General features: G+C 38.9%; 2 protein-coding genes across 2 annotated transcripts; one reads left to right on the plus strand and one right to left on the minus strand.

Moving 5' to 3' along the window:
- The first annotated feature begins 324 nt into the window (after window positions 1–324).
- Window positions 325–6,234, plus strand: LOC140794903 (glyoxylate/succinic semialdehyde reductase 1). Its single transcript, XM_073147172.1, has 8 exons — window positions 325–544; window positions 2,310–2,420; window positions 2,491–2,592; window positions 4,005–4,106; window positions 4,563–4,678; window positions 5,535–5,613; window positions 5,689–5,859; window positions 6,018–6,234. The coding sequence occupies exons 1-8, from the start codon at window positions 440–442 to the stop codon at window positions 6,114–6,116; spliced, it is 885 nt and encodes a 294-aa protein (XP_073003273.1). The 5' UTR covers window positions 325–439; the 3' UTR covers window positions 6,117–6,234.
- Window positions 6,235–6,998: 764 nt separating this feature from the next.
- Window positions 6,999–8,367, minus strand: LOC140794902 (F-box/kelch-repeat protein SKIP20-like). The gene has a single exon (XM_073147171.1). It carries the CDS (start codon window positions 8,251–8,253, stop codon window positions 7,105–7,107), a length of 1,149 nt encoding a protein of 382 aa, XP_073003272.1. The 5' UTR covers window positions 8,254–8,367; the 3' UTR covers window positions 6,999–7,104.
- Window positions 8,368–8,705: the final 338 nt, after the last annotated feature.

Here is an 8,705-nt window from a genome sequence, read left to right on the forward strand (position 1 = left end):
GTATCGTGTTTCGTATAACTAACGGTGATAACGAAGCCGATATCTGCCGGCTTGTTGGAGCATCCTGAACCAGGAACTGGACACATGGAACACAACAGTTGGACAGGTCAAGAATGAAGTAGATCTTCTGCATACACAGTTGCAGGAATTTTCCACATACCCTCATGTATCCCTTAACTTGTAACTGCTGCCAAGTACGCAACTGTAGTTATTCCTGGATTCGAAATGCAGAGAACCCTCAGCCATAGGATTGTCGAGACACGTGTCTGAAATCCAATGGCTCAATATCCACGAAAAAAGGACTTTGCACCCCTCCACTTCCGATCACTGGATCAAATACAACCAAAGAAGAAAAGAGTGATCACTGCGGAGCCCTCCCATTGGGGTCTAGAGAGAGAAAGCCAATAGAAAAGAAGAAGAAGAAGAAGAAGAAGAAGAAATGGAGGTGGGTTTCTTGGGGTTGGGCATCATGGGGAAGGCGATGGCCGAGAACCTCCTCCGTAACGGGTTTCGGGTCACGGTCTGGAACCGAACCCTCTCAAAGGTCCTCTCCTTCTCCTTCCCATTGATTTCTTGATGCATCCATTGGTGTGCTATTTGTCGGATCTTTCTTGCTTGATCCAATTAATGGGCACCTATTTAATTTCTCTATTAATTAGCCATTTCTGTGATTAACAATTTCTAATAATGTATTTATACGTTCGGCCCAGTCAAGTTTGTTTCTTTACCAAAGGATAGACTTGATGTACTGTTCCCTGCTTTTATTAAATTTTTTTGGAAAGGAAGATCTGCGATATATGTAAAATTATCTTATTTATTAGTTAGGTTGTCAGTTGAGTGAAACTTTATTTTTTGTTCCTGCAATTTACCTTCATAGTTGTAATTTTATTTAAGGTCAAGATGTATGCACTATCTTAATTTATTTTTGAAGCGTGCCTAGTTATGTGTATTACCTTATTTGAATTTGAAAGTAAGTTGAATAACATTACAAGTGTAGGACTTTATCGTTACATCATGAAATGAATGAAATTCTTTGCAGACATAACCTTTGAGCCACTTGTTCCTTGATTTTGTCGAACAACTAAATGTTAGAGGGAGCCATGAATGATTAGTAGCTTTGATGCCTTATTTAGGTTGTAAGGTTGGAATCAAGTTGCATAATTTTAGGGGAATTAGCTATTGCACTTTGTTCTAGGATTAGGAAATGCTCTGTTAGACTGTTACATGACAATTAAACAATTTTTTCATGATAATAATTAAATCATATAGCACTATTTCCATAACCTTTACCCTATGCGCATAATGAAAAGGATATTCTGATTCTTGAACAAAAATTGTGAATGTGGGTTAGCATGAACAAAGAAAATCAACCTCAATAATGTGTTCCATATTGGTTTATAGTGTAAACTCTACGCCTGGATCTAAAAGTCAATTTTTCTGATCTGAATAGATCAAGCTTTAACCTATATGGCAAAAGGAGAAATTATCACTGCCAAATTAATTACAATTTACAGCAACCTAGATAGGAAAGATGAGAAAACAGTAGCAGAAGACAGAGGAGATATGTGAATCCAGGTTAAAGAAAGCATTCATTTAAAGTTGTGGTTATTAATATTGATTATGCATAGGCCCCCTTCTACTATATATAGACAACCAAAAAGGGTAAAAGGAAAATAAATGAAGCTTATTGATTCTAGCCGTGCTCTAACCTTACCTATGGTAGTATTTTGGTACCTGGACAGTTTTGAAGTTTAAGATAAAATGCAATTTCCTATCAATCTGAAACTCCATTGTTCCATTTTTTTTTCCTAATAAACTTATACTCTTTACTTGAAAGGTAGATGAAAACTTTAGAACTTTCAATATATGAACTTACTCAGATATTCTGGGGACAATTATTCTTAACATTAACTCGTCCATCAGATGGCTTCATCATGGCAAATTATGCCCAAACTTGGATATGTGCTATGCTAAGAACTACTTTGCTGTGTCATTGACTAAATTTGTGGTGTTGGGACTCGAATCAATCCTTATGTTTTAATGGACTAGGGGCTTCTTTTGCACTATTGTTTTTGCCATACTACATTGTGTTCGATCATACATCTGACTGTTACTGTGGCAACTATCTTAATAAATTTACTATATTGGTTGTAGGAAACTCCTTTGGAATATAATTCCTATATGTTGTTGGCTTGTTTGATTGATTTCGTTAGGCTATACCATTATAGCAGTTCAATTTTGCAAGTGAATTATATTTGACTCCATCAAACTGATTAGTATTTGACCAAAAATTTAACTCACAATGACAGTGTGATGAGCTACTGGAAAAAGGTGCTTCTATCGGAGAAACTCCAGCATCAGTAATTAAAAAGTGCAAGTACACCATAGCAATGCTATCTGATCCTAGTGCTGCTCTCTCGGTTAGAAACCAGAAAATGATTTTCTCTATTAACTGTTAAATCTTTTCCTTTAATTTTGGGATTTGTGCAGGTGGTTTTTGACAAAGATGGGGTGCTTGAGCAAATAGGGAATGGAAAAGGTTATATTGACATGTCGACAGTTGATTCTGATACTTCATCTAAGATCAGTGAGGTGCCATTTACATTTTCTTTATATGGTTTTAACTAGTCGGTCACTTGGTTGTTTCTTATTTTTGTACTTAAGCTCTAAATATTTTTAAGATGTAAGCTGTTACTTGCATAACCATAGGTTGGGACAGATGATCTTGCTTACAGTGGGTGACCAAGTTGATCATAAAGAAACTACTACTATATCAACAGAATAATATCTGTGTGGGCCTGATCTCAAAATTGCATCACAGTATTTTGAGTTATTTTAATTTTCTTTTTAGTTGTAAATAATACACTAGGGATACTGATGAAGGTGGCAGTACCATGTTGCCATTTGTCTTATCTATAAGATTTGATCTATTATAGAAACTTTATTAATTTCTACTCCCTTTGGAAGGGCTTCATGGATGAATGTATCATTATGTACAGGTTTCATGTACAAGTGACGTCAAATAAAATTTAAGCCTTTAAACTTGGAACTTTTATCACAATTAAGTAGTTCATTGACTTCATTCTATAATTTAATGTCAAGGACATCAGTTACTCAATTAAATGGTAGTTATATGAGCATGTTTTTATATGTATGTCCATAATATTTTTCCTCATGAACAAATTTGCATATTATTACCTAGAGAGAAACATCAAGAGAATCAAGTATAGCAATATATCATCTAAGGCTGCTTCCAATATTCTTCAATCAGCTTCTTGTAACCTTTTAGCCTGTGATATTGATTTAGCATGCATAATAATACTATGAAAGAGCAGATGGAAGGATAATGTTGTCGGGAGTTTCACTTATCAGACCACATTTACCAAGTATACCATCTTATTTGGTGTGACTGCATTATTAAGGAACATTATTGCAGCATTAAATACTATCATTAGAAAGAATTAAGCCATCTACTGAAATAAAGGTAGAATAGCAAGAATAAGTTCTTCATAATTGTAGAAAGTGCTTGACAGATTGCTTAAATATGCTGGAATTATCTTAATCTCTCGTGGTAAACATAGTAGTCACAAGCTAGACTTTATTTGTCCCTTTATATATGTTATATACTGTAAAGTTCTCAGTCTTTACCTGGCATGCAGAGACCTACATGTACCAAAGTCTTTGCCTTATACTTATTTTCCACTCTTAAAAGTAGCCAAGAAGTATTCTGGAACCATCCAAGAGTAGCTGCTTTTTAATTTTAGTTTTGAGAAGTTTGATATATAAAGTATCCACAAGTATCCAATGAGTACCGTGTGCAACACGGTATTTGATAATTGATATGAATACAACAAGAACATAGAAGTATTCGTGTTTCCTAGGATATCAATATCATTAACTGATATTGAGTTGGTTGCATTACTTATGCTACTTATGCACCTTTCCATTTAAAGCTGCTTGCAACAAGTTGCATTTTGTCAAATATTTGAACCTAATTCCTGCAGGTAGTTACTAAAAGAGGTGGATGTTTCCTTGAAGCTCCAGTCTCAGGTAGCAAGAAGCCTGCTGAAGATGGTCAGTTGGTCATACTTGCTGCTGGGGACAAGGTAATCTATTGCATCAGTATACATACTGAGTACTGATATACTGTTTCTGATGGCATATGCATCTTGCTTGGAGGCCAATTTATTTCTTAAAATGGAGGGCATGCCCAATCTTTCTTGTCATAGTAGGTGGTATGGACCATTTTTCCATTTTCCATGACAGGCTGCATTTAATGTGATCAGCATTTGAGTGATTCACATTCATGTTGATTGGTATGAAAATGGAAACATAATTCATCTTTGTTATCTTCTCCTTTGGCGCAGTGTTTTGTTCAATATATATTTCACTTCTCATAGTCATGAGAGAGATATTGGCACCATTTTTTGACCTTTACTGGGAATATTATTATTTTTGCCCATAAAAGGTGAAGAAATGTTTGCAAGTTTCCATCTTTGTCCACATTTTTTGCTATATTCTTTAACATGATATGATAACTTTTATCATTGTTATAAATGCAGGCATTGTATGAAGAAGTGATCCCTGTATTCAGTGTGCTAGGAAAAAAGTCGTTCTTTTTGGGAGAGGTCGGAAATGGAGCAAAGATGAAACTGGTAGTCAACATGATCATGGGAAGGTGACTATGCTTCTGTTATAGTTGCATCATATTCACAATTTTAACCTTGAAATGTTGTTTCTTAAAATAGCAAACCAGGATATTTACAGTTTTACAGACTTTGAACTCAGAAAGAAATATGATTGAGAAAGACAGATGGATTGCTGATATCATAAGGATTAGTTGCAAAAAAGAAAGAAAAGTTACGAAGCAGAAGTGTGAAATGATTACCAGCTCTTATTTCTGAATTAATATTTTTTTTGCCTGTGTACATCTAATTTCAACTTTAAGTTGGTGCCAACTTTTTGAGTAGCTTTGTGGTTTGTCCCTGAAATACAATTTAGTATCAACTTTTGAAACTTGTTTTGTGCTTCTTTTGAAATTTAGTTACTTGAGTCCTTTGTATTCTTCCTCAGAATTTTAATCTATAATCCTGTACTGCAACTATTGTCTTGATCTCGTCTAAACAAATTAATGCTAATTCTAACCTTACCAATTTATGCTGCTCATTGTACTTTTTTGTCCTGATGATGACGGATCCATCAGAGTACCAACTCTACTCTGCAGATCTTTTCATGTTTGATGTTTTCGTTGCTAGTTTACTAATTTTATCCATTTATAGTTTCCTGAAAAACTCTTTACAGCTTTCAATCCAAACTACATTACTAGATTGAAGAAGCATATCTATCCACCTTTGTTACTTTCTTAAGAATGCTAATTATGCATGCAGAATCACAATGCAATCTTTTATAGTTCCTTGTAAGTACGAATTTGCTTATGCCTCTGGTAAGAAAAAGATTAGCTTCAACTGTACGAACTCATGGTTACAGTGGCTGATTGTTCACAAGTCTTACCTGCTAATCTCTACTTTCTTCAGTATGATGAATGCATTATCTGAAGGACTGTATTTAGCTGATAGAAGTGGCTTGAGCCAGCAGACCCTTCTGGATGTTCTGGTATGATATATGGTAACTCGAATATGGCTAAAATTTTTTTATTTCTCAAAGCTAATAATTATGCTTTGCCTAAAGGAACTTGGCGCAGTTGCAAATCCTATGTTCAAGTTGAAAGGGCCTGCAATGATAAAGAACAATTACCCACCTGCATTCCCTCTCAAGCACCAGCAGAAGGATATGAGGTTGGCTCTCTCACTTGGAGATGAAAATGCTGTATCTATGCCGGTTGCTGCATCAGCAAATGAGGTATATCTCTCTCCCTCTCGGACTTCTTCCGCGAATTATGTTTATTTTTCAAAATTATTGGAGGAGAAATAGGTGTCTTCAAAGTATAAACTTATCTGATGGAATAGGTGTGAATCTCTTTACCGCCTGTAATTTATGGAATCTCTGTTCTTCTGTAGGCATTCAAGAAGGCCAGGAGCCTTGGGCTTGGGGACTTGGATTTTTCGGCCGTATACGAGGCAGTAAAGGGAACCGGTGGCTCTGATCATGCATCATAATTCTATTTTGAACATGAGAACCATGCAAACTGGATATATATATAACCATTGTTGTTAATCTTGCAGAACGTATTGGGAAAATTTTTAGGACAACGAAAGCTTTCATCTTGTTCTTACATTTCTTGCAATCTTTTCAAAGATTTAAGCCTGGAATCTCGAACCAATAGTGAATGTGATGAAAAATTCTGAGAACGCGAGTGGTGGTGACTGGTAATCAACATAGAGAAATCACTCTTCCAGCTTTATATAAGAGAGAGATACCAAAGGTTTTCTGTAGAAGAATTGATCAGCTAACTGCCCCTCCATAATTGGACTCATCTTCACTTTTAGCAGCAGTGTCAGTTCTGAGAGGAAGAAATGACTACATGAGCAATTAACCAATGAGTTCTTAAGGATAATAGTGGATCAGTCTCCCATTAGCCAAATTTATGATGATTGAATAGAAGTATCATTCATGGGTGCTTGTTAGGTAGAAGTACCTTGTTGAAGTTAAATCCGGCAAGGATCTTCTCTTTAAAAAGTTAAAAGCTCTTTAGAATTATTACTATTAATAATTAGCTTTTGCTTTGCTGATTCGCATTATGATTCTCCTAAATATATTTTGTAATCAAACACCCATGTATATTCATAATTATTATAATAGTATGAGTTGGTCAAATTTTATATAGCAAAACTTTTAGTATAATTAATTTACTTACTCATAGTTAGTGATTAAATATAAATTTACTCAAGATAATTATTACGTTTTATAACAAAATAATAAAATATAAGTATAATTAAATTTATATTTAAGAGACGTGTATAAAGTTACTATTAAACGAGATCTAAAGATAAAAAAACAACACGGAAACACAATAATTAGTACTAATAGTTAGTAGGATATAGACTTCACTTACTCTTCCACTAAGATTCCAAAAATTTAATACCGAGTTCTAAGTGAGTTAGATTATCTATTGCTTATTGCTTGCTTCCTTAAAGTGGAACTTTTTTATCGTCGTATCGCGGCGGCGGAGTACACAAAACCCGAGAACTCCGCCGGCGTTTCCACCGGCGCCCACCTCCCGGCCGCCGCCTCCAAAACCCACCCCTTACACCTCCCGTCCTCCATCGCCCCGATAACAAAAATCATCTCCGCCTCGCCGATCGCCACCGCCCTTGGGCTCGACTTTAACCCTTCCGGCGTAGCCGCCACCACCCTCCAACCCTTCCCTCTCCCTTCGTACTCCCTCACCCCTCTCCCGCACTCCACACTCCAAATCCTCCCTCCCACTCCGACGAAACACGCGGCGGCAGCGCCGTCCTCGGCCGCCGGGAAAATCCCTTCTTCTTTCCTCCACTCCTTTGCCTCCTCGTCGTACCACTCCGCCCCGTTCTCGAACCTTCCTTGCCCCTCTGTCCCGTAGCCACTCACCGCCCAGAACCCACACCCGGTGACCACAACCCCTTGGCTCTCGTCCCTCTCGTCCCCCATCTCCGCCATCGGCGACCACTCGTCGACCGCCACGTCGTACGCCGCCGCCGATCTGAGTGCGTTCTTGTTGGCGTCGTGGCCGCCGGAAACGTAAACGCGCCGCCTCGTCGGCGCGGGGTCGCCGGCGCAAGCGAAGAAGGACCTCGCCGGTGCAGGCATTGCTTGCCCCCGCCGCCACGTGCCGGTAGCGGGATCGTGGATCCGGACCTCCGCCGCCGGATCCAGGGTCGCCGGATCCCACCCGCCGACGACCACCACCTCCCGCCCAGCCGCCGCGACCTGCGCAAACGCCGGCGCCGGCGCAGCCGCCCGCCGCCACTCCCCCGAAGTCGCGTTGTACACATGGATCCCATACTCCGGGGGCCGGATCCGATCCTCCGCCTTGTGCTCGCCGCCTCCTCCAGCGGCCTCGTCGTGGGGCAGGGGGACCATCGCTTGAACGAGGTAGATCAGGTCCTCCACCGCGCCGATCCGCTCGCGGTGGCATTGGAACACCGGGTCAGTAACCAGATCCCGCCATCGTCCGCACACGTGCCGGAGGCGCGCGTGCCAGCGGACCGGAACACGTGCGAGGCAATCGAGTCCCACGTCATCAGGTAACCCAGGTATGAGGACCTCTTCCTCTCCTCCTCCCATTTCTGCATCTCTTATGTGCATGGATGCCATGGTGTTATGTCTCCTTTACTAATATGTGCTATTTATATAGATTTGGTGCAGTGGTGAGAAAAGAGATTAAATTTTATAATAATAATAATTCGAATGATGGTGAGGAGAGAGAGAGAGAGACATATAGATCATGAGGAATGTATGGTATGTGAGGGAGAGGAATGGGAAGATTAGTTTTTGGACATGGGCCAAGGGCCATGATGAAGTGCCACTACTATTGATTAGAGTAGTAGTATAATAATGGTCTATGGATGGATAAAGCCAACCCTATCTAGGATTTGGGGCATTAAGCATCATACATGGCAAGTGGATGATGAGTGCCACATGGGGATGGGGGGAGATGATGCAAAAGCTTCTAGAAGAGAAATCATGAAGAATTGTATTGAATATGATAATTAGATGAATTTTTTTTATTAATTAAAGAAGCTCATATGAAACAAATAAATAAATTT

The sequence above is a fragment of the Typha latifolia genome, chromosome 9, assembly GCF_019914945.1.
Source record: "Typha latifolia isolate L0001 chromosome 9, TyphaL0001v2, whole genome shotgun sequence".
NCBI classification, from domain to species: domain Eukaryota; kingdom Viridiplantae; phylum Streptophyta; class Magnoliopsida; order Poales; family Typhaceae; genus Typha; species Typha latifolia.

What these genes read in the sequence shown, in the direction of transcription:
- LOC140794903 (XM_073147172.1), top strand. Translation starts at nt 440, where the DNA reads ATGGAGGTGGGTTTCTTGGGGTTGGGCATCATGGGGAAGGCGATGGCC. An exon ending in CTTCATCTAAGATCAGTGAG is followed by an intron (nt 2,593 to 4,004) that starts GTGCCATTTACA and finishes TAATTCCTGCAG; the next exon opens with GTAGTTACTAAAAGAGGTGG. An exon ending in TACTTGCTGCTGGGGACAAG is followed by an intron (nt 4,107 to 4,562) that starts GTAATCTATTGC and finishes TTATAAATGCAG; the next exon opens with GCATTGTATGAAGAAGTGAT.
- LOC140794902 (XM_073147171.1), bottom strand. Translation starts at nt 8,253, where the DNA reads ATGGCATCCATGCACATAAGAGATGCAGAAATGGGAGGAGGAGAGGAA.